This window comes from Psammomys obesus, unplaced genomic scaffold (assembly GCF_907164565.1).
Source record: "Psammomys obesus unplaced genomic scaffold, mPsaObe1.curated_primary_1811, whole genome shotgun sequence".
NCBI classification, from domain to species: Eukaryota; Metazoa; Chordata; class Mammalia; order Rodentia; family Muridae; genus Psammomys; species Psammomys obesus.
The window spans coordinates 16,196,760-16,218,761 of NW_026585797.1; the positions used below are offsets into that span (position 1 = coordinate 16,196,760).

A 22,002-nucleotide genomic window follows, 5' to 3' on the forward strand; every position below is an offset into this window, starting at 1 on the left:
TATCTATCTATCTATCTATCTATCTATCTATCTATCTATCTATCTATTTTTAAAACACTCCTAATTCACCTCAGCAGGAGTTGGGGGTGAATCAGTTTAATTATGAAAACAGCATGCGAATATTAAAGGCAGTTTGGGAAAAAGGATTCTTACTAACCTATCCGTCAGAATACTCAGCATCTGAGTATGTGTGCTTCCTAGTAGATCTTTGTAGCTGCGTTTGAGTGCTTTCTGTTTCCTGTTTATGACTCTCTGTGGGACTATCGATTAGATGCCACTCTCCAGGACTGTCAGCAGAGCATTCTAACACCCTCTCATTTTCAGCTGATCTTTGCAGATGCCCCCTTCCTCCCAATTGCAAGGCATTAAGCTTTGAGACCTACAACCCTACGAATGCAATGGCCTCTGAGGGGTCTGTGCAAAACTGCAAACAGCTAGCTGTCAAGGATGGAGTCTGTTACGGAAAAGAGTTTAAGCTGTGTTTTGTTTTAATGGAAGCACTTCTAGGAAAAAGAAAGGCTATCTTTACATATAGATGGGATTGAGACGTAGAGCAAGCATACTTCCTTCAGCAAAGTGAAGGAAGTAAACTTTTTCCCGCTTGATTTGCATAAAGATCTTATGTGTCATGTGATAAAGTAATATTCATTCTGGATACATACTTAAACATACTCAAACAGCTTACCGCAACCCACACTTGAAAGTGAGTGTGGTTTTATGAGAACATGACTGAAATATGTTTTGAAGTAAAGAGTGGAGAAACACTGACATCTGGCCACAAGGGGACAGCAGGGCTTCAGGATTCCAGGCCTAGGGACTGCCCTTTGGAGTGACTGTTCAGAGCCTGTACTGAAGGGCACTGAAGCGCTTAGCTCTCACAGTGGGGTCTTAAAGTCCGATTCATTTGGACTTCCACTCTTCAAACCCTGGAGAGACTGTGAATGGACAATTCAGTCTGACGTGAGGCTGCTCTTTTGTGTGTGCACGTGTGTGCATGCTCGTGTGATGTGTGCGTGCCATTGGAAGCCAGAAGTCAATGCTGGTTGTCCTTCTCATCTGCTCTCCCCTTTTATGGCTGTTGTTTATTTTTTGGTGTGTGCATGCATGTGAATGTGTGTGCGCATGTGTGTGGATTCATGTAGACATGTGTTTCGCATGTGTGTGCATGCACGTGCGTATATGTACCTGTGTATATGCGCACATGTGTGTGGAAGTCAGAGGCACAGTGGGTGTTTTTCCAAGCTTACCATCTACCTTTATTTTAAAACTCATTCTTTAAAATTTTTTAAAATGTTTTATTTTAATTTACACACGTGTGTGTGTGTCTGTGTGTGGGTATGGGCACGTGAGTGCGAGTGCCCTCAGAGGCAGTTGTGAGCCACTGGGCAACCAAAATTGGGTCCTCTGCAGGAGCCGTTACATGCTTTTCACTACTGAGCCATTTATGCAGCCAGTGTGGCCTCTCACCCAACCTGACGGTCACTGGTTCTGCCAGGACAGCTGGCCAGTGAGCTCCAGGGATCCTCCGTGTGACACTCCCCAGCGCCGGCTTCGGTGCCTGGCTTCTTATGCAGGTTCCGTGACCTGAACTGAGGTCTTCATGTTTGTGTGCCTGAGAGGCGGCACATTACTGACAGGCATCTCCCCACCCATTCCTCCTTACACAAGACAGTGTCTCTTACGAGCATGGAGTTTGCCCGACAAACACTACTGACCAAGTCACCACTCCAGCATATGCCAGGGATGACCTAGAGCCTTGCACATTTCATGCATATTTTACACCTCCAAGCTGCTTTCTGAGCCCTTGGCTTTTTACACCGGGTCTTATCGTGCAGTTTAGTCTGGCTTTGACTGTATGACCTTAGTGGCTCATCCTCCCGAGGGCCTGGATTATAGGTATGTACCACCAGGCCTCTCTTGATTCTCATTCTATTCTAAATCCCAAGGTTGATATGAATGTTAGTTAAGGTCCGTAACAAGCCTCATCCCTCGATTTTTCAATTGAGAATTATCTAAAAGATCAGTCATGATCAAAGTATTTGCTTGGCCGCAGCCATTTAGATCTCTGGAAGGCTGTGTTGTTGTTTTTGTTGTCATTGTGACTCTTGGCAGAGATGACAAGCTGTTCATTTTAAGTAAATACAGATTTCAACTTACCAATTTGTATGCTAGGAATTGAATCTTTCTGTTGATTACAAAGAGGGCTGATTTCCAGTTCAAATTTCTGCTCAAGGTCACCTAAAAAGAAGGAAGAAGAAACACATGTCAATTCAGAGTTCATAGACTGTGCATCAACAGCTTGAATGACCCTGTTGGAGGGAATTGCTCTGGGGGTTACTGTTTCCTCACCTGGAATGCTGGTGATTAGCATTTGGGGTATTATGGTGGAAAGCAGCTCATTTCTTGGTGGCAACTGTAACATCCACTCTGTGTAATTATTTGTATAACAATAAGTTTTGTTGAAGATTAGACAAAGCTAGAGGTGGATGCTCAATAAAACCTTTTTGAAAAACTAGGTTAACTGTGGAGCTATCAATCTGTATTCACAATTGCACAGAAATTCTACTTTCTTAAAGTATTGAGGGCTGGGGAGGAGGGGAACCCTAATCTCTGTCCTGAGGATCAGACAGTTTTCCTAGTTCATAGGGAACCATTTTCCTCTCTCCGATCTGTTCCTGAAGCCTCAATTTAAAGGGTTTTCTTTGTTTAACATAATGTATTATATCCATGATATTTGTCACAGCTGGGCACAGTGGCCCATGCTTTCAGCTCTGCATTCTAGAGTCCGAGGCAAGAATGTGAGTTTGAGACCAGAGCCTGTTACTTATGAAGACCTCATCTCACAACAACAGCAACAACAAAAATGACAACTTGACAACAGCATCAGGAAAAGAGACTATTATCTAGAACTGTTGATAGAAGCCAGGAACAGGGTGAGGTGAGTCCAAATCCATAACTGACAGACAGAACAGCATTAATCAAGGGTGTGGGAGTCCTTCCCACAAAGTTAGCAGAAAGAAAGAGAATTCAGATGATCAGAGTCCAGGCTTCTCACAGCAGACGGGACTTCTGCAAAACTGTCAGCCAGGAGACCTGTACTGTGACCGCTCCAGCGTAGGTAGGGACCGCAGTGGCAAACATTCTAGTCTTTCTAGGTTACTGTGCTGCAGGCATGCATCTTACTAGGGCTGGGTTTTTTGTTTCTTTGTTGGTTTTGTTTTGCAAAGAAACATTATAGTTACCTTATTGCTCAATAGCATTAATGCCTCGTAGTTAACAGCTTCGGTTCCTGAACTCCATGTCTGCCCAGGTAGTATGAACCCTGACCCAAGTTGCTGAGAGTCGGAATAAAGTGTCAGATGAGCAAATTCAAGCTTTAAACCACAACTGACACCGACCACAGCACATGATCGGAACAAAAGCAAGTGGGATAGAGAATCTTGATTTTTCAATACTGCAGCCATAGCCTCCTCTCCCACTGCTATTTCAACAGTCTATCACTCATCCTACTTACTTGAAGCCTTTTCTGCTCCAACTTCATCATGTTTCCTTTTGTTCTGATCTCAGTAGAGACTTTATATCTCAGTCAGCTAGAACTGAGTTTTCGAACTCACAAAGATCCGCCTGCCTCCATCTCCATGAGTGCTGGGATCACAGGCATGTGTCACCACACCCTGCTGAGTTTTTAACTTCCAGTGACTCATACTGAATGCACACAAAATTTCAGAGTCATACGAGTTTCATGAGCACTTTTGCTCCTAGAGTGTGGCATGAACAGAGCCTCTGGCCCCGTGTGAACCCAGCCCTACTTTGTCTTTTGTCTTTGGATCCATCACAATGTCATTGACACATCCGTCAATGGACGTTTTTCAAAAAGGCTCACTGTTGCTGTCTGACCTCCCCACAGAGCTGGTATGTGGGACACTTCAAGCTTTGTTTGTTCCCAGCCTGTTAAGCCTGATCCTGTCACTAGTAAGAGGGCACTGCTGATGCCCGAACAAACATCCTGGATGTTGAAACCCAGCCTGAAGAAACAAGGCTGAGTTTAAAGGCCTGCCTCCCACCCAGGGTCAAGATTCTGCTTGCTGATTTACTGCCTGCCTTCTGAAGGGAGGCAGTCTTTGAAAAATTATGCTCTACCTTAGGGCCGTTTGTCTTTACACAGAAAAATCCACATATGTTATTGTTGAAACTACATTTGAATGCTTTAACTCAGTTCTTGGCTAACTTTGACCTGTTTTATTGGAAATTTCAAGAACCTGAGAAAAAGGCATACAAAAGCCTCCAAATTATTCTCTCAGAGTTGAAGACATTGGCCTCCAAACAATGCTTAGCCTTTAGGCTGTGCTCAGCTCATTAAAATGAACGTAAGGGCAAAAACTGAACTGTCCATTATACTATTATAGCCAAAAAGGAAAAAAAGATATATGTATATATATGTATATGTATGTACACATGCATATATGCATATATATGTTTATGTATCTATATATGTTTATATATACATGTGTATGGCTGTGTGTGTATGTATCTCTTGCTTTCATTCACTGTCTTGTGTTTTTATTGTTTCCATAGTAAATCTGTGATATTTATTTAAGTTTTTTTTCCCCATGAAAGGGTTGGATGGTTCACAAGAGAATTAAAGAAAAAGGCTAGGATAATCGGAGCTGGTGGAAAAACAAATGTCACGACAGATTAACCATCCCTGTTTTATTAGGCTAATTGCCCAAAAGGAGAAGGGAAAGACAGCCTCGGCCATGGGCTCTACTAACCTTGCCTGTAGAATTCTTCACAGACCCTTTCACTCCACTGCTTGCTCATCTCCCAGATTCGACAAGGATTGCAAATGTCAGCACACTTCAAGGCAATCTGAGAACGGACAGGGTGGGGAGAAGTCGTTAGGTGGTGTCTCTTCAGTTTCCACGTACCCCAGCCTAAGGTGCTGCCAGGTCCACCTGTCTGTCTCAGGGTACCAAACCCACATTTACAGAGGACTTGCCCAACAGGCCTCTTCAGGAAACAGCTGTTATTCATAACTGCACAGAACACTTCATTCAGAACTCCCACTTTATAGCAGTGAGGAGAGAAGAGCCACCGTCCAAGGACACGCAGCTTTCCGGAGAAGACTTGGGGTGGGCAGGCTGATGAAAGCCCTGGTCTGGCTCCTTCTTCGTTTCACCCCTCTGAGGCAGGTTGCTGCAGGGATCTGGCCGGACTCGAGTCTAATCATTTGGAAGTCACTCTTTTTTTTCCATTGAATAGTAAAAATTAATTTATTCTCTCCTATATTACATCCTGACTGCAGTTTCCCTTTCATTCCCTCTTCCATACCCCCACCTTCTCCATCACCCCACTTCCTTCATCCTACTTCATCTTCTCCCTCCCCATCCACTTCTCCATTTCCCTTCAGAAAAGGACCGGCCTTTCAGTGATATCAACCAAACATGGCATAGCAAGTTGACATAAGACATGACACTTCCCTCATTTTAAGGCTGGATGAAGTAGCTCAGTAAGAGGAAAAGGATCCCAAAAGCAGGCAAGAGTCAGAAACAGCACCCTGCCCCCGCTCTCTCTGTTAGGAGTCCCACAAAAACACCAAGCTACACAACTGTAATATATATACAGGAGGCCTAGGTCAGGCCCACGCAAGCTCCCTGGTTGTGGGTTCAGGCTCAGTGATGGAAGTCATTCTTATGTTGACACTCTCCATGTGTGTCTTCAATTGTGTTTGCATTTACATGTCTGTGTTGATGTAAGTTCAGATTACCAGCCAAGGTGCTAAGTCACACAAAACCCAAGACTCTTGTACTTGCCTAGCTAACTCAGAGCTTCTTGGGTTGCTGCACATGGCTCTGGGCCTGGGGTGTCTGTCAGGTTTTTGTCAGTAGTGATGATTCCAGTAGTGCTATCTTGAATTCCCAGACAGGCAGGTTCTCTTAAGGGACTGCTACCGGGAGACTGGCCCACTAGCGATGTCCATTGCTTTGACACACCTTAAATGTGTCATACAGAGTGGCCAGGAGTGCCGAGGTCTAGGAGAGCCGTGGATGGCACTAAGATAGAAATCCAGTTGTTTATTCCATGGTTAGAGGGGGAACCAGCACGTGTGTTGGCATAGGTAAGGGATAGAAGTCCTTTTAGGGATTTTTCAAGATTCCTTTGAGTTCACGAGACTTCCTTTTGTAAGGAAGGGTCTAATGTTTCAGTTACAAGCTGCTGAGTCATTTAAGTCAACATCTGGCCCATATCTGAGCATTTAGGTGCTAAACTTTAAGCACTTAGGTACTAGAATACTGGTTTAGAAAGAAGGGGAGGGATATCGTCCTACATGTGGAATAGGGTGTTTCCTGACATGGACTGAGAACTTTGGGTAGCTACAATGTGAAGGCCTGGAACAAGATGACTATGGCTCAGTCTCAGGTTAAAGCTGGTCTGTCTAGACAAGCTCAGGGTCCACAGCTAGGCACGAGGTCACCTGTGCCAAAAGGACCAGGATGACCCTAACCTTAACTCTGAGAGAAAACACAAAGAAGGCTCTGATTCGGATACTGGGTCAAACTTGTAACTCTGAGGTTGACTTTGTCCCTCTTGCTTCATAAAGGCTCTTGCCAAAGCAGACAGGGTTGGGCTTGATCCAATTCAACAAGCTGATTCAATTCCATTTATTTACTTTTTATCTAAAAAACTGTAAATCTCACATGAGCAAAAACTCAGGGAGGAAGAGAGTCAAAGCCGACCTGGACAAGCCTCTGGTGGAGGAAAGCTACGGGTTTTTCAGGGTTTGATGGCACTGCAATGAACAATACCCTCTCAAGTTACAGACACAGCCCTCAGTGCCACCACTGTGACACCGACCAACTTGGTGGCTCAGGGGCATAGCCCTTGCTGTGGCATTCCTGGTAAGGCTGTCTCTCCAGGGTGTGATTCCCAGAACTGTTTTTTTTTTTTAACTAGTAGTACTTATACAAGGGTGTAGAATGACCCACAAAGCTCTTATCTCTGAATGCTTGGTTTCCAGTGGTGGAACTGTTTGGGAAGGACTAGGGGGTGTAGATATGTTGGAGGAAGTGTGCTGCTGGGGGTGGGTTTGAGGTTTCAGAACCCCGTGCCACTCCCAGTGAACTCTTTCTCTTTGTCTCAGCATGTAAACGCTCAGCTCCTGCTCCAGCGCCATCCTTGTGCATGCTGACAGGCTCCCTGCTGCGATTGCCATGGACTCACCCTCTGAAGTAGTAAGCAAGTCTCCAATTAAATGTTTTCTTCTGTTAGTTTTCTTGGTCACCTGCATGTCTTTACAGTGACAGAACGATAACTAAGACGAGGGGTTATACACTTCCTGATACGTGCAAGGTTCCGTCGAGGTTACTCTGAGAGGAGGCAGTTAGCAAACAAGGAAAAACGAGAGACGTTCTGCTTTCTGGATTTTGTTGTTTGGAAAGCACTTAACAGCTGTGTGCCTTCCTGAGCTTTTAACAAAGTAGGTCACGACTCTGACTTTACCACAGATTGTAGCTCCCTCTCAAATGTGCTAAAATCATTGATTGCTTTCGCTTGGCCAGGCTAGGTGGCTTTTGTTGCTTACCTGAAGCATGAAGTGTCTGTCCTGTACATTCTCCAGTCTCAAGTCTTTATTGTGGAGGTGAGCTTTTAAGCGGGTCAGAAACTCGTTCTGTCTGTTGATGTCTGTGGCCAAGATCAGGGAGCCGAGCTGCTGTTCAATATCCTGTCTGTATCCACAAGAACAAAAGAGAAATACACATTCACACAGCACATCCTACTCGGCGATTGATTCTCTCACGCGGCTGGCCTCTTTAGCCTTTAATTTGTTTACCACACGACAGGCCAGTGGCTCACAGCCTGAGAGCAAGTCTTCTTGCTGCACAGAGAGACTGAGACCTCAGGCGGATGAAGCCGTGCTCAGGTCACATTCCCACAGTTGCCACGGGGGAGATTTTGAAAGAGTGAAGAAGAAAAGCAAAATTTAAAAGGGGCGCAGAAAGACTTGGAAAAAAAAATCACAGGAGTTTGGGATGTGCCTTTTGAAAGTTCAAAGTCGCCTGAACATTAAGATGTTAGAGAAGGAGAAGGTGGTGGCAGTAGCTGTAATGTCTAAAAATATTTTTATGTCTTATTTGTGTGTCTGTGTGTGTGTGTGTGTGTCTGTGTGTGGTGCCACATGTATGGCAGTACCCACAGTGGCCAGAAGAGGGCGCTGGATTGCCTGGAGCTGAGGTTACAGCTGTCTGTGAGCTGCTTGCTGTGGGTGCAGCAAACTGGAGTCATTTGGAAGAACAGTTAAGTGCTGTTAGCCAGGTAGTGATCATCCCAGCCTAATGGTCATAATTTGGGAGACAATGATGGTGAGGGTACTACAGGAGGATGAGTCAGTAACAGCACAAAACAGACAGGCCAGAAAACCAGCAGGAAAGAGACACTGTCTACCGTACAAAAGACGCGGGAGAAATGGGACATTTTACAGAAATAGTGCAGAGGAGGGCTTTGCTTCTCATACAGAAATCAGTCAGGAGGAGGGAGGACTGATCACGAACTGTGGTTCAAGTTCACCTTTAAAAACGGAACGTGCGGAAGCAGGAACATGGAACATGGAACACAGCTGGGCCGTCTAATGAGTCACGACTCCCTTGCGATTACCACCGGGTCAAAGAGCACTGTCTGCCAGTGTCCTCGGGGTGCAGTATTGCTTCCGTGCCCGTCTCCAGCACGCCTGCTGCCACTACCCCTTTGCTCTTTGTTTATTGCCACTGTGCATGGTTAACAAAATGCTCCAACTTTAGCTGCTTTCAAGCTTTCTGTTACATGGCGCATAATATATACAGTATATATTAATATGTCTTGTCATCCCGTTTTGTAGGTAGGCTTTGCACTACCTATTCTTTAACCATAATCTTATTCTTTGAGAATGTCATACACGTGTCCAATGTATTTCCACCAAACCCTCCCACATTCCTTCCCTTCAGCTGTCCCAGATCCCTTCACCCTGACCTCCCTCCCTCTCAATTTCATGCTACCCCCTTTTTTGGTTAATTGAGTCCAGTTGTTGCCATTATGTACATGGGTATAGAGTCACTGACTAGAGCGTGTTGGTGTTTTTGGTTGCTGTTCTTGTTTTGAGACAGGATTTCATATAGTTCAGGTAAGGCCTTAACTTACTCTGTAGCCAGGCTGACCTTGAACTGGTATTCCTGACTCTGCCTCCCAAATGCTGGAATTTCAGTAGTATGCCACCATGTCTGGCTCATGTCTTATCTTTTTGGCTTGAAATTGTTTTTAAACTGTGTTGACATAATTGTCATTATTATATTGTGTTTTATTATAATAATATACTATGATGGGTGCATCCATTTTTGATGGCCACTTCAGTTGCTTCTAGCTTCTACTATGAAAAAATGCCTCATAAACATGCTTATGTATTTCTAATTATGCACACAAAGGTTTATCTTGGGTGCGAAATTAGGAGTAAAATGTCCAGATCATGGGGTATGTTCATCTCTGATGTACAAGATACAAATTAGTGCAATGTGTCTGGGGAGTAACTGAGGAGTAGTGTAAAAATCATTTGATGGTAGACATGAGATGATTTAAAATCTCATCTACAAATTTATATTAAATTTGTTAGCAAGGATGTAACTAGAAAGATATATAATGTAAAGATGCTTATCTTACTGTTGCTTCTAGTAACAAAACATCTTGGGGGAAAGAACCCATGAGGAGGAGATTATAACTCTGCTATATTTGTGCTATGCAACTATTACATACTATGATATATTTATTGATATACAGAAATCTTGTGTTTATTGTGTAAGAAAACAGGATACAAAAAAGTAAAGTCTTTGTGGTAAAAGAGAGTAAGTTATATGTAAAGTAGAATTATGGTTGATTCTCTTTTTTATATTTTTCAATATTGTATGCATTTAAAAATATGCATAGTTATTAAATTTATAATCAGAAATTATAGCATGTTAATTAGGAAGATTGTACCCTGAGTCAAATTGAAAGACAAATTAAGAACATCAAGTAATTTTCACAGTATATAAAAAATGGCTACTATAAATAATGCATAAAGAATTCTTACAAATGAATAACAGTGATAAGAAAATGGGAAAAGAGTAAAAATACTGTCTCTAAACAAATAGCAATGGTTAATAAATATATAAATCTTTGCAGGGTCAGCTTATGTAAAAGGTTCATGGTGATTGAAGAGACACTCATTTTCTCTTTGCATGTGTGTGTGTGCATATACATATATGTGAAAAATTGTAAATATTTAAAATATAATAAAAGATACAACTCACTTTGAGAGATTGTTCATTCATAGATTTTCTTGCAACTCATTAATGTCATCAATGGCAACACAGCTAAGTATAATTTCTTAGAAAAACAATGTGATAATATGTAACAAGAATCTTTAAAGTTCAGAGAATCACAGCATACGAAATATATATATTTTAGATTTCAAAATTGCAGGGAAAATAATATATTGGTATATCTGCAATTCTATTTTTCAGGTGATAAATACGATACCTTCCACTTTTCAAATGGAATGCATAGAGCTGTGTGTAAGCAGGCACTCAACCTAAAGAAAGATTTGATCATGTTTCTTTGCTATACTTTTATAGAAGTCCCTTTCCCAGAGGAAAAAAATCCCTTGCTTCAAAACCATACCTTACTCATGTAATGGCTTTTTGGCAGCACCTACATATGTGAAAAAATGTTTTCAAGAGTGAAAATCCCTCACTTCAAAATAATGCTTTATCGATGTTACGGCTTTATGGCAGCACGTACGTATGTGAGGAGTTTCAAGAATGAAACAAACTACAAATAAAATTAGAATTAAAACATCTAATGGACACTTTAAGAACTTACTGAGAACTCTTTCATCAGGTGGATATTGATGTATTATTGTCTCAAGTACAATGTAACACTGCATTGTACTAGTTTTATGTTCTCTTTTACTTCATTTTTATTATAAAAATAAAAATGTTATTCATAACGAAATAATTTGGAAACCATCTAATTTCCCAACAACAGTGAATAATTACTTCTATTTGGAAACAATATTGACAGTCAACACAATAGCTTTCAGTAACATACGGGATGATGTAGAAAAAAGCCTTTTTATAATACATGAACACTGTCAGGCTAGAAAGAATACTACTATAAGCTGGGTATGGTGGCCAGCGCCTCTAATCTCATCACTTGAGAGACTGAGACAAGAGATTTGATGTGAGTTTGATATCAGCTTGGGTTACAGAGTGATAACCTGTCTGAGAACAGCCTTTAAAAAATGGGGTGGAGGAATATTCAGTGGTTGAGAGCACGTGCTGCTCTTGCTGAGGATTCGGGGTTCGTTCTTAGCATCCACACTGAACGGCTCACAAGTTGCTGTAACCAACTCCAGCTCCAGTAACGATGCCCTCTCTGGCCCCTGAGTGCACCGGAGTGCACGCAGTGTGCATACGGACAGGCATGCATGCATGGAAACCAAAACACAAACACAAGACTGCAAAGAACAACACATAGAGCCTGCACGTATGTCTTGCATTTTGTTACAATGTGGTTGTACTAAGAACACATTGAAAGGGAATATAGCTACTGGGCTAATGTGGACTATTCCTCAACGACAGGGTCGCCCCCTCTTGTACGTGGTTTCTTCTTTCAGCTACATGAACTTGTAAGCATTCTGTCTACTGTTTTGCTCTTCAAAAATGACAACTTCACTATGCCTCAAATGAGCACTTTTCTCAGCTTTTCCTAGTTTCTGCATTTAACATATCTGGCTTCTAAAGGCTAGAAAAAATAACCTTAAAGTACTTCCTTGAGGGTAGAAAAACTAATAACGATGAATATAACTTTTGTTATAAAGTTCGCTTGCGATTATTATTATGTAATAATTAGTCTCCCAGCAACAGCAATTTATAACATGAAGACAAAGTAGCTCAGGAAGACACCGTGGCTCAGAAATAAGTGGTATTTTTAATGCAACCCGAAGGCGTGAGTGGGAGTCTGAGGACCCTAACTGAAGCAGCAAGAAAGATTAGTAGGATGGGTTTGGGGGGAATGGTTGGTCATACTGGGTCCTCTGTTCCTTCCTTCCCTCGCCCCCCAGTTATATTCTTTTCCCATCCTCTCTCTCTCTCTCTCTCTCTCTCCCTGTTTTTTCCCTGTATGTTTGGTTTTATTGTTTTGGTTTTGCTTTTTGGCCTTGTTTTATTTCCAGACTCAGTTCCTCTTGTAAGTTGAACATTCTTTCCAGAGCTGGAGAGCTATGTGAAATGGCTATCGGAGGTCCAGAGAAAACCTTCCGGGTCCAGAGAACACTGCCTGACCTATGGCAGAGCACGAGTGACCTGTACCTCAAACTCCTAGATGTCCTTAAGACAATGGCTGATTTTTGTCACGTGCCTAAGTCCTGCGGGTCCTGCACATTTCCATGAAAGAGAACAGAATGAGTGGTGCTGTTGTAAAACAGCGTATTGGCTAAGTTGGGGCCATGAGGAAAATGAGTAAGATTCAGGCCAGACAAACAATAGACTATGAAAATTAATATTTTCTGCTTAAAAGGCAAAAGACAGCTGGTGGTGGTGTTGTACACTTTTAATCCCAGCACTTGGGAGTCCAGAATCAAGAGGATCTCTGAGTTCAGGGCCATCCTGGTGTACAGAGCAAGTTCTACACAGAGAAACCCTGCCTTGAGAAAAAGAAAGACAAACAGAAAAGATACTAAGCAAATCAATAATCCCCCCAAAAAGGCTAAGATCAATTCAGTTAATAAATGCATTTCATTTATTTTGTTTTATTTATTTTTTGAAGTGTGGAGTTTTTCTGTGTAGCCCAGGCTGCCCTCAGTCTCACAGTGATCCTCCTGCCTCAGCTTTCACACTGCTAGAAAATACAGGCATGAGTTACAGCTTAACAAAATATTTCTGACTCCCACTTTCCCCTGAGACTGGCAATGAAAAAAGCAAACTTTACTGGACTAATCCTTAATCTAGCTTGCAAATTCCTATGTTCTTTCTTGACAAATATTTATTCTTTGGATCTAAACGGGAGGACAGTTTTGCTAACATAAGGGACAGGAATTTGGCAAAGTGGAGCCTTGTTGGCGAAGAGTGTGAAAGCGGAGAGCTGCTCATTATCCTTTCCCCGACCCCCAGCTTTAGGTCATAGACCATCCCAGGCCCTTTCAAAGGGCACAGAGAGATTCCGGTTTCTGGGTTTTTGTACCTGACACTGAGTCTCTTGCTGGACAATCAAGTGAGGGCAGGACTCCCAGCAGCTGGCTCCCTGCTACTGACAGGGCCCCCAGCCTGCTCTGGAGAACGCAATTTATCTTTATCACGTGCACTTCAGACTGCTTCATCTCTGCAGCACTTACGTCATTTCCTTTGGCAAGTGAGCAAGAAGCCTCGATTCCCGCAGCATGCCGATGGTGGATCGCCAGTGGTGATTCTCCAGTACAGACATATTCTAGAAAGAAAGAAAACAAGAGCTTTAAAGGAGACGAGAGCTAGATAGTGATCTTCCACAGCTGAACACACCTTGGGGGCAGCCAGTTTTTTCTTTCCAGCCAGAGGCCGACCACAAAAGAAAGCTTAAGTAAAAGGGCCATGTATGGCCTTGCTCTCAGGGAATGCAGAGTTCCTTGGGAGCCCTGAGGAGTCTAGGTTGACTAATCCTGTTCCAAATAACATGAGCCTCCATCCCTGCTTTCCATGGGTCACAGAGGTGGCCCTACGCAGAGAAGAGCAAAGGGAAGTGTTTGAAACAGGAACAGCTCACAGTAGGTGTCAGTGCTCTGCAGTCCTGACTTCATCCAAGACGCTGAGCAAACTGAGCAGAGGTGGGTGCCGCAGCTTCCGTGCGTATCTGCTGTGCTGACCGTAGCTGGTAAGAACTTGATACTCAGCTCCCACGGCAGCTGGCCACACACTCAGACTTCTCAGTCCCATTCAACGTTTTCTCGTTATTGGAGAGGTGCTGGTTCTTTTACCGTAAGATAGTCTTTTTAGTTCTGAATATGTGCACGTGAGTTCAGGCACCCTCCGAGGTCAGAAGAGGCCATTACCTCTCCTGGAGCTGGAGTTCCCAGCTGAGCCATCTCTGTAGCCCCCAGTGACTGATGTTGAAGAATGACTGTACAGCCTGTCTACCTTTATGACCAGAATGTTGATATTTAGCCTGTGAAGTCAGTGAAATCACCTCTATAGCTGCTTCCTTGACCAGTTATCCTGATAAGCTCACTTTTGGGGAACGTCTATTATGTTTAGCTTCTCCCTTGAACTGTTAGTATAGGCTTGTCTTTCTGTTTTTGGTTCTTCTGAAACACTGTGGCAGCACTTACAGGCTGTCCTTGAACTTAACATCTACCCCAGGCTGGCCTTTAGCTGTCAGTCTTCCTGCCTCAGCCTCCTGAGTTCTGGGATTATAGGTATGTACCACCAAGCCTGGCCTCTGTAGTATTTAATGAGCAATTTTAAATTAATTTAAAAAGATAATATTTAAAACTGAAAGAAAACTGTTTAATTCCATTTATATGAGGTACCTTACGTAGTGACAGTTGTAAAGTGGAGAGGTGGTTGCCAGGGGTGGGAGGGGCAGGAGGATGGGGAGTTTTTGCTTAATGGATATAGAATTTTATAAGATGTTCTAGAGACTCAGGGTGATGACAGCTGCGTACCATTATGACTATACTTAATACCACTGAATCACACACTTTAGAATGGGTGAAAAGGTAAATTTTATAGTGTGTATTTTGCCACAGTTCAAAAAGAAAAAAAAAAAAGAAAGGAAGGAAAATTGTTGTTCTAAGTTTGCTTCCTCTTTCTGTGATAAAGACCATGGCCAAAAGCATCTGGGAGGAAAGGATATATTTTATCTGAAACTGTATCTCACACTTTAAATAACATTATTTAGTGTTGTTGCTTCTCTGAGGGAAGTCTGAGCAAGACCCTGGAGGCGGGAACCGAAGAGGGGCCGTGGAGAACCCTGCCTATTAGCTTGCTGCTGCGGCTTTCTTGGCTTCCTTTCTTGGCCTCCCGAGGACAACTTGTCTGGGGGCAGCACTGCCTCCAGTGCACTGGACCCTTTGACATCAGTCATCAATCAAGAAAATGGCCAGCTGGGTGTGGTGGTGCACGCCTTTGATCCCAGCACTCTGCGGGGACAGAGGCAGGCAGATCTCTGTGAGTTAGAGGCCAGCTTGGTCTACAAAGTGAGTCCAGGACAGCCAGGACGACACAGAGAAACCTGTCTGAGAAAAACAAACAAACAAACAAATAAACAAACAAACAAACCAGCCAAAAAAACAAACAAACAAAAAAACTAAGAACAAGAAAATGCCCTACAGGCTTGCCTAAAGGCCAATGTGATGGAGGCATTTCCTTAGTTGAGATTCTTCTTCCCAGAGAACTAGCCAAAATCAAACCCGAAAACACCACCAGCAAAACCAAGCAGATAAAACAAATCTTACAATCTTAACCAACTTGTTTTTAGCAAAGGAAAAGAGAAGCCCTTTGTGTGACACAATCTGGGGTCCCCTAAAACAACAAAACAAAACAAAGAACAAGAAACTCAAAAGCAACAGCAAAACCAACAAGGAAAACAAGTTCAAGAAAGCACTGATTCTTGCTTCTTAAATCTCTCCAGGACTCCTCTGGGCTGAGCTTTTTGAGTCTGTGCTTCAAGACCATCCTCAGAGAGACCGTTAAGCTGCATTTGCCTCCTTCTTGCCAGGCAGTCATTATTCTTTATTAACCACTTGACCGCGTCTGAACCAGTGATGAAACGTTGTCACTCTCATCCACTGGTCTACACTCAACAAAGGAGAATGTGCGTTAGAAGTGACATGCTAGACTAATTTGGTCTGATTGTGAAGATCCGTGAGCATGGAGCACGATAGGTTAGCATGACGTAACATGCTCAACCCTGCAGTGACTCGTCGCTCATGAGCTCACTGCCAGACTAATCCAAGCAGATACAGACGCGAGCTACCTCCCACTGGCGTTTTCAGGGGGCCAAAAAACTGTAACAAGACCTAATGGCAAATGACACTGCATCTCTGGTAAGCGGAAGGAAAGTGTCAGGAGGCTGGCCGTCGGCACTGTTTTGTATGCCAGCCTGACTTAACGTCTTCATTAAAGATCTTCCTGCAGACAGAAGACCAGCAGACGTAGGAAATTTGCTGGTGCAAGTGTACTTGGATAAGAGTACCAAGGAGACGAGGGGAGACTGAGGGAGGGATCCTGGTGTCTGTGATTGCAGACTGCCTTGCGTGGGAAGAGTCTCATACAAATGAGAGTTTGGTCAGGATGGCTTTGGAACCAGGGCCGCCACTCTGGTTACTCAGAGGAGTAAGGCATGAAGGGCAGTGAAGAGAGGGCCCGACCAAGCACCGTGTCTGGGCAAGCACTCTGTTTAACCTTACTTAACCCTCACTTAGCCCCTGGGTGTAACAAACGCTTGCCCCGGGAGGCAGTGTGTGAGCCTGGCACCCACAGGGGCAGCACAGGAGCATCTTCAGCCGGTGCCTGCCAGTGTTAAGACCTGGGCCGTGCACATGCTTCTTGTTGCCTCCCAAGAACTTCCTCCGTGCTGCTGTGTCTAAGCGCCCAGAAGCCAGAACGTTACAAGCTCACAGATACCTGCAATTAGGCTTAATTTTGCCCTCGATTTTCAGAATTGATATCTAAAAATGTTAAGTCATTCGGTTCTGTCCTGCTTATTTGTAAACATTAGCATTTTGTCATCGTGTTTTTGCATATTAAATGTATCCAGGGAGCCTAAACACCATTTGCTTTTAATGTGTGTTCATTTCTCCTAAAAACAGCACATGAATAATGTATTATTGAAGTCAGAAATTTTAAATCAAGATTTACCCCTGTAACTGCTAGTTTCTTTCCTTCCTTGATTATGGGGCTAGAATACAGCACCTCACACGTGCCAAGCTAGGCATATGCTCTACTTCTGAGCTATATCACCAGCCCTGGACCAAGGATTTTATTATTTATGTACTTACCGATTTTCATGTGTGTGTGTGGCATGTGCCTGTGTATGTGTGTGCGTATCCGTGCTTGCACCCGTGTAAAGGCAGAGGGCAGCAATGTTCTCCTTTATTGCTCTCTGTCTTATTCCCAGGAGGCTGGCTTTCTGAGCCTGTAGCTAGGCTGGTGGTTACACCCTACAGAACACCCTGTCTCTGTCTCCTTCCTATCCCCAGTGCAAGGTGTATCGTCACAGCCAGCTTTTCACGCGGGCGCTAGGAATTCAGTCTCAGGCATTTATGCTCACACAGCAAGTGCTCTTACCCACTAGGCCATCTCCTCAGTCCCTAGAATTTTAGTTTAATGTCATGTATTTCTTATCTGCGAAGTCACTATTATAGCTTCACCATATTTCTCTGTAACAAAAGTAGTGCTATAAATTGATTTCTCTAATTTGGGCCTATAAAATTTAAATAGTTCCTGAGGTTGAGTTTATAGTGTAAATTGTTCTTAGGAGCTCACTGGCCTTTAAAAGTACTGAACATTTGGGGAAAATAATTATTCGGAATAAACAAAGTTATTGGTAGTTATTTTAGGACACTGAGGTGTGTGTGTGTGTGAGGGATTCTGGAACCTCAATTTCAGGAGACATCTTTTAATATCTCTAATGGTTCATTTGGTGTTTTTAAACCTCAGGCAATATGTGCGACCCAGAAGAGGTAAGCCTCTCCTCTGTAAGATGGAGAAGTGTGATTGTGAAAGGTGTCTGAAGAAGCAGAACTTTGACCTGACAGCCTGGATGGCTCGTTCTAGACAGGCTAGTGTGAATGCCTAAATGGGGTTCTGACACTGTGCATGCCTGAGCACTGCGTGGAAGGTCTTCATGCATTCCCGAGGGCACACATGTGACATTCGGAAATTGTGTCTAGCCATGACTGTTATCGAAGGCAAGGAACATTCCTTATGGTCTCCGTATCACAGTAGAGGCCACCATACCACATAAAGAAGTAAATACTTGTCTAATCAGTACCGAATCCTTCAAAGGAACAAGATTTGAATCTTGGGCCAATATCTGGTAGAAGCCAGACTTGGAATTTTCTGTTGTGAAATCCTCAGACTTTTGTTAAAGACAACGATGTTTCTAAACTAATATATCAGCTGGTTCTTCTTCATTACATATTCACAGATAGCCAGATAAATGACTCCAGAAGTAAAATATCAGGTAGCACTTCGTAACTGCTGAGTGCAAGTAAGATCACTGTAAAGAATTTTAGTCATTCCAACCCATCCTGAATGGTTTACTCAGCTTACATGACAATCAGTGGAAAAAACAGTGGCATATCCACTAATGCCAGCCGTGTGCTGGGCCCTGCCAACGGAGTGAATGCATGGCCGAGACTTGCTGACCATTGGACACATAGCATGTTTTTTTTTTTTTTTTTGAGTCTGGGGCAGGGGTGGGATGGGCGCATGGTGGGAAGAGGGGCTTGGCGGAACAGCAAGGCTATGATGAGAATTCCGAGGTTGGTGCTGGTACACTGTGTGTCTGGCTATTACAGAATCTTGGTGAGCAGTGGGTTTCTTAGCAAAAACCCTGTGTGGCCAGATTTGGGTTTGAGGAAACTCCTCCTGGCTGCACAGTGGGGAAAGGACTGTAACCAGGCAACAGGGAATATAGTGGATATAAGGAAGCAGGAGGATATCCATGCCCTGAACCCTGGGAAAAGAAGGCTGAGTATCAGGCTAGTCACTGGTATTCCTAGAAAATTGTCAGAAATGACAATGGCTTCTCCCTGGAACTGGACTAGTCCTTTTGTGACAGGCTTCTCTGACTTTGACCGTGTCGCATTGCATAGTGCAAAAGAGGCAGATGAGAAAAAGAAGACAGACATGGCCGGGAGGTGAGAACATGTGGTAAGATGACCCCACCTTGAGGTCCCCTGACACCCCCCAGGAGGGGAAGGACACCAGGCACCACATCTGCCTGCCCTGGAGAAGCATCCGCTCAGCAATTTCACATTGTCCCAGTGGCAATATGTGTTCCTATCTCAGATCCCACATGCTTGCAGTTTTAAGGGTAATCTTTAAAAGTTTTATTTAGTGTGTGTGTGTGTAAGTGTGCAAGGCACTCTTCTGCACATGTGCATCTAGAGGTTAGCGGCCAGCTCCAGGCATCTTCCTCTATCGCTCTCCACCTTATTTTTGAGACAGGCTCTCTCTGCTGCGCCCAGAGCTGGCAGCTTCCACTGGAGAGGCAGCGAGTGTCAGGGACCCTACTCCCTCTGCTTTCCCGGCGCTGGGGTTAGAGGCTTACCATAACCACCAGGCCTAACTGTCACACGGGCGCTGGGGATTCCAGCTCAGGTCCTCACGCTTCCATGACAACCAATGAAGCCATCTCCTGAACCCAAGGACAATTTTCACCTGAATGTTGAGAGAATGGATAACCTTCCACCTTTGTGGCCATAAGAACCACCAGAATTTTAATTAGGGCAAACAAAACCTGTACACCGTCAGAGGCGAAAGAGCTCCACTCCTTCTTCTTCTTTTCCGAATTACCAACTATGATGTCCCCTAGAGACAAAACAATCTCTTTGATTGCTGGCATTTAATAAACCACCAACACAGGTTTTCCAATTAAATCAAGAGGCTGTCTGTCAAAGGGTATCTGGCATAGCTGAATTGCTGCCATGTATGACAGCTTTTCGTTCTGTTTTTTTTTTAATAGTGGTTACCTTCTTCCATATCTATCTATCTATCTATCTATCTATCTATCTATCTATCTATCTAACATCTATCTACCTATCTATCTATCTATCTATCTATCTATCTATCTATCTATCTATCTAACATCTATCTATCTATCTATCTATCTATCTATCAACATCTATCTATCTATCTAACATCTATCTATCTATCTATCTATCTATCTATCTATCTATCTATCTATCTGTGGTAATGGGGCTTGAACCTAAGGTCATATACACACAGGCAATCTCTCTACAACTGAGCTCGAACCCCAGTTTTCTTTTTTCTGTAATAGTTTGAGACAGGGTCTCTTCAAATTGCCTTGACTCTGCAATCCTGCTCCCTCAATCTCCTTGAGTAGCTGGGATTCTAGGCCTGTGCCACCATGTCTGCTGCTGCCACTCTATTTATTGGAAGCTTTCTTTGATGAAAATACTTAGAATGATGTTGATAAACTGAGAGTCTGGTATCCAAAGGAATTATATGCTTTCCCACTTTTAAATCTAGAGGATACAGGAAAAAAAACAACAGCATTAACTCGGTTTGTGTTTTCGTTCTTAATTGCTCACAAAATGACTCTGGAAATAACAGTTTCTGCCCAGCTCTCGCCTCACAAAACAAATGGTCTCCTTGGAGATATCCCAAGGGCCTTATCCGGGAGGTCTCGAAGGAAGAGAAGTTCAAAATAAGACCTCAGTCTTTGACAATCCTCTGGCCCTGCTTTGAACCCTGCCTGACTATTCTTTCTTTCGTTCATTTTATCTGCCCAAGACTGATCCCAGAACAAGGAATCTAGGTTCACCTGCCGTCCATGGGGGGCCTGTTCACATTAGGGCCGGAGAAACTTACTGAAGCGGAAAACCAGTTTTGACTCTCCCTCACAGAGTTTGATACTGTGCCTAGAGCACCTTTCATTCCACAGAAATTACAAGGGCATGAATAATCTTTGAAATTATGTATTTGAAGAGCAGCCATGGAGACATTCCCCCTGGAATGTCAGTCCGGTGAGTGTGATTCAGAGTCATCCGAAAGAAACAGGAGGCCGGGCCGTGGTGGCACACGCCCTTAATCCCAGCACTCGGGAGGTATCTACGTTTCTACAGAGTTCCAGGACAGTTAGGGCTGCACAGAAAGACCATGTCTCGAAAAACCAAAACAAGCAAATAGAAAAAGAAGTTTGAAATGTTAATCCCCACCCCCGCTTGCCTGTAGCAAATGGCTACGAAAAGCCATACGCTTGTGCTAAACCCTGTTACCAAACCCGGCGCTAGGCTTACTCTGCAGCTCGAGGAGCCCATCTGTGGCACTGTTGTGTGTGGTGGTGAGTAACGTCGGAGGTGTGGGAAGTGAGCTCTGGGGCCTTCCCCTCACACCCTGGCCCTCTTGGCGTACCTTCCAGGACACATGGACCGCTTTTAGTCTGAGGGTGGCATCAGTGGAAGGGCCTGCAGCGTCCTCACATGGACCCTGGTTGTCAGGTCAGCTCGTGAGTGGGGTCCAGAGTGCAGGCAACGGTAGGTGCCCTCCTCGGACCCTGCCTCACTCCGGCCGCCTCTCTCTCCTTATCTCAGAGCAGAGGCTTGTGCTGTGTGGTGATCTTCTTCACCAGCGTGGGAGGCTCCCAGGAGGAGGAGAGGAACAGCCTCACACTTTACTTACAGTCGGCCTGGACTGCGGGGGAGTCACGCACGGCGTGTCTCACAGCCGCACGGACCACGGCTCGTCTCCCCTGTGGTTCTCTCCTTGATTAAATGTGTGTGTGAGTGTGTAGCATTGGTGCTTATTTGTATACGCGTCTTGCACATTGTTTCTGAGCCCTCTTCCAAGTCCTCTCTTTCCAGCCTCCTCCTCCTCCTTCCTGTCAGGGAGTAGACCACACAGCCTAGATTGTTGTGTCTCCTGGAGAGAGCAGGAGCACATTTTACTGCACCAGCTAACATCTTTGGATACGAAGAATTACACAAAATCAATACTAAATATTAAAAAAACAACACCTGTGAATGTTCTTTAGTTAATTCTTCAAACGTCTTTCAAACTAGAATTAAGTTTGTTTGGATAATTCTCATTTTGTGCACCTGAATTTGAACTAATGTTCAGGGCAGAGATTATGTTTTCTTTATTTTTGGATTCCACGCTGATCTATCTAATAAAAAGCCACCAGTTAAAAATATACAAGGCTATTCAAATTGTATTGAAAATCCAGGAATTTTTATTGTATTAGACTATTTACTTTTAATAAAGAAATAAACAATAA

The 22,002-nt window shown here is 43.7% G+C and overlaps 1 protein-coding gene across 2 annotated transcripts in view; it reads right to left on the bottom strand.

Annotated features, from left to right (window-relative positions):
* Pde7b (phosphodiesterase 7B) overlaps window positions 1-22,002 on the bottom strand; it is a 302,172-nt gene that overhangs the window by 7,769 nt on the left and 272,401 nt on the right. For both annotated transcript variants that reach the window (XM_055599417.1, XM_055599418.1), the window contains 4 exons: window positions 13,397-13,488; window positions 7,583-7,727; window positions 4,773-4,869; window positions 2,158-2,238 (listed from right to left, as the gene is read on the bottom strand). In XM_055599417.1, the coding sequence (XP_055455392.1) occupies window positions 2,158-2,238; window positions 4,773-4,869; window positions 7,583-7,727; window positions 13,397-13,488 (415 nt within the window). The remainder of the gene's footprint in view (window positions 1-2,157; window positions 2,239-4,772; window positions 4,870-7,582; window positions 7,728-13,396; window positions 13,489-22,002) is intronic.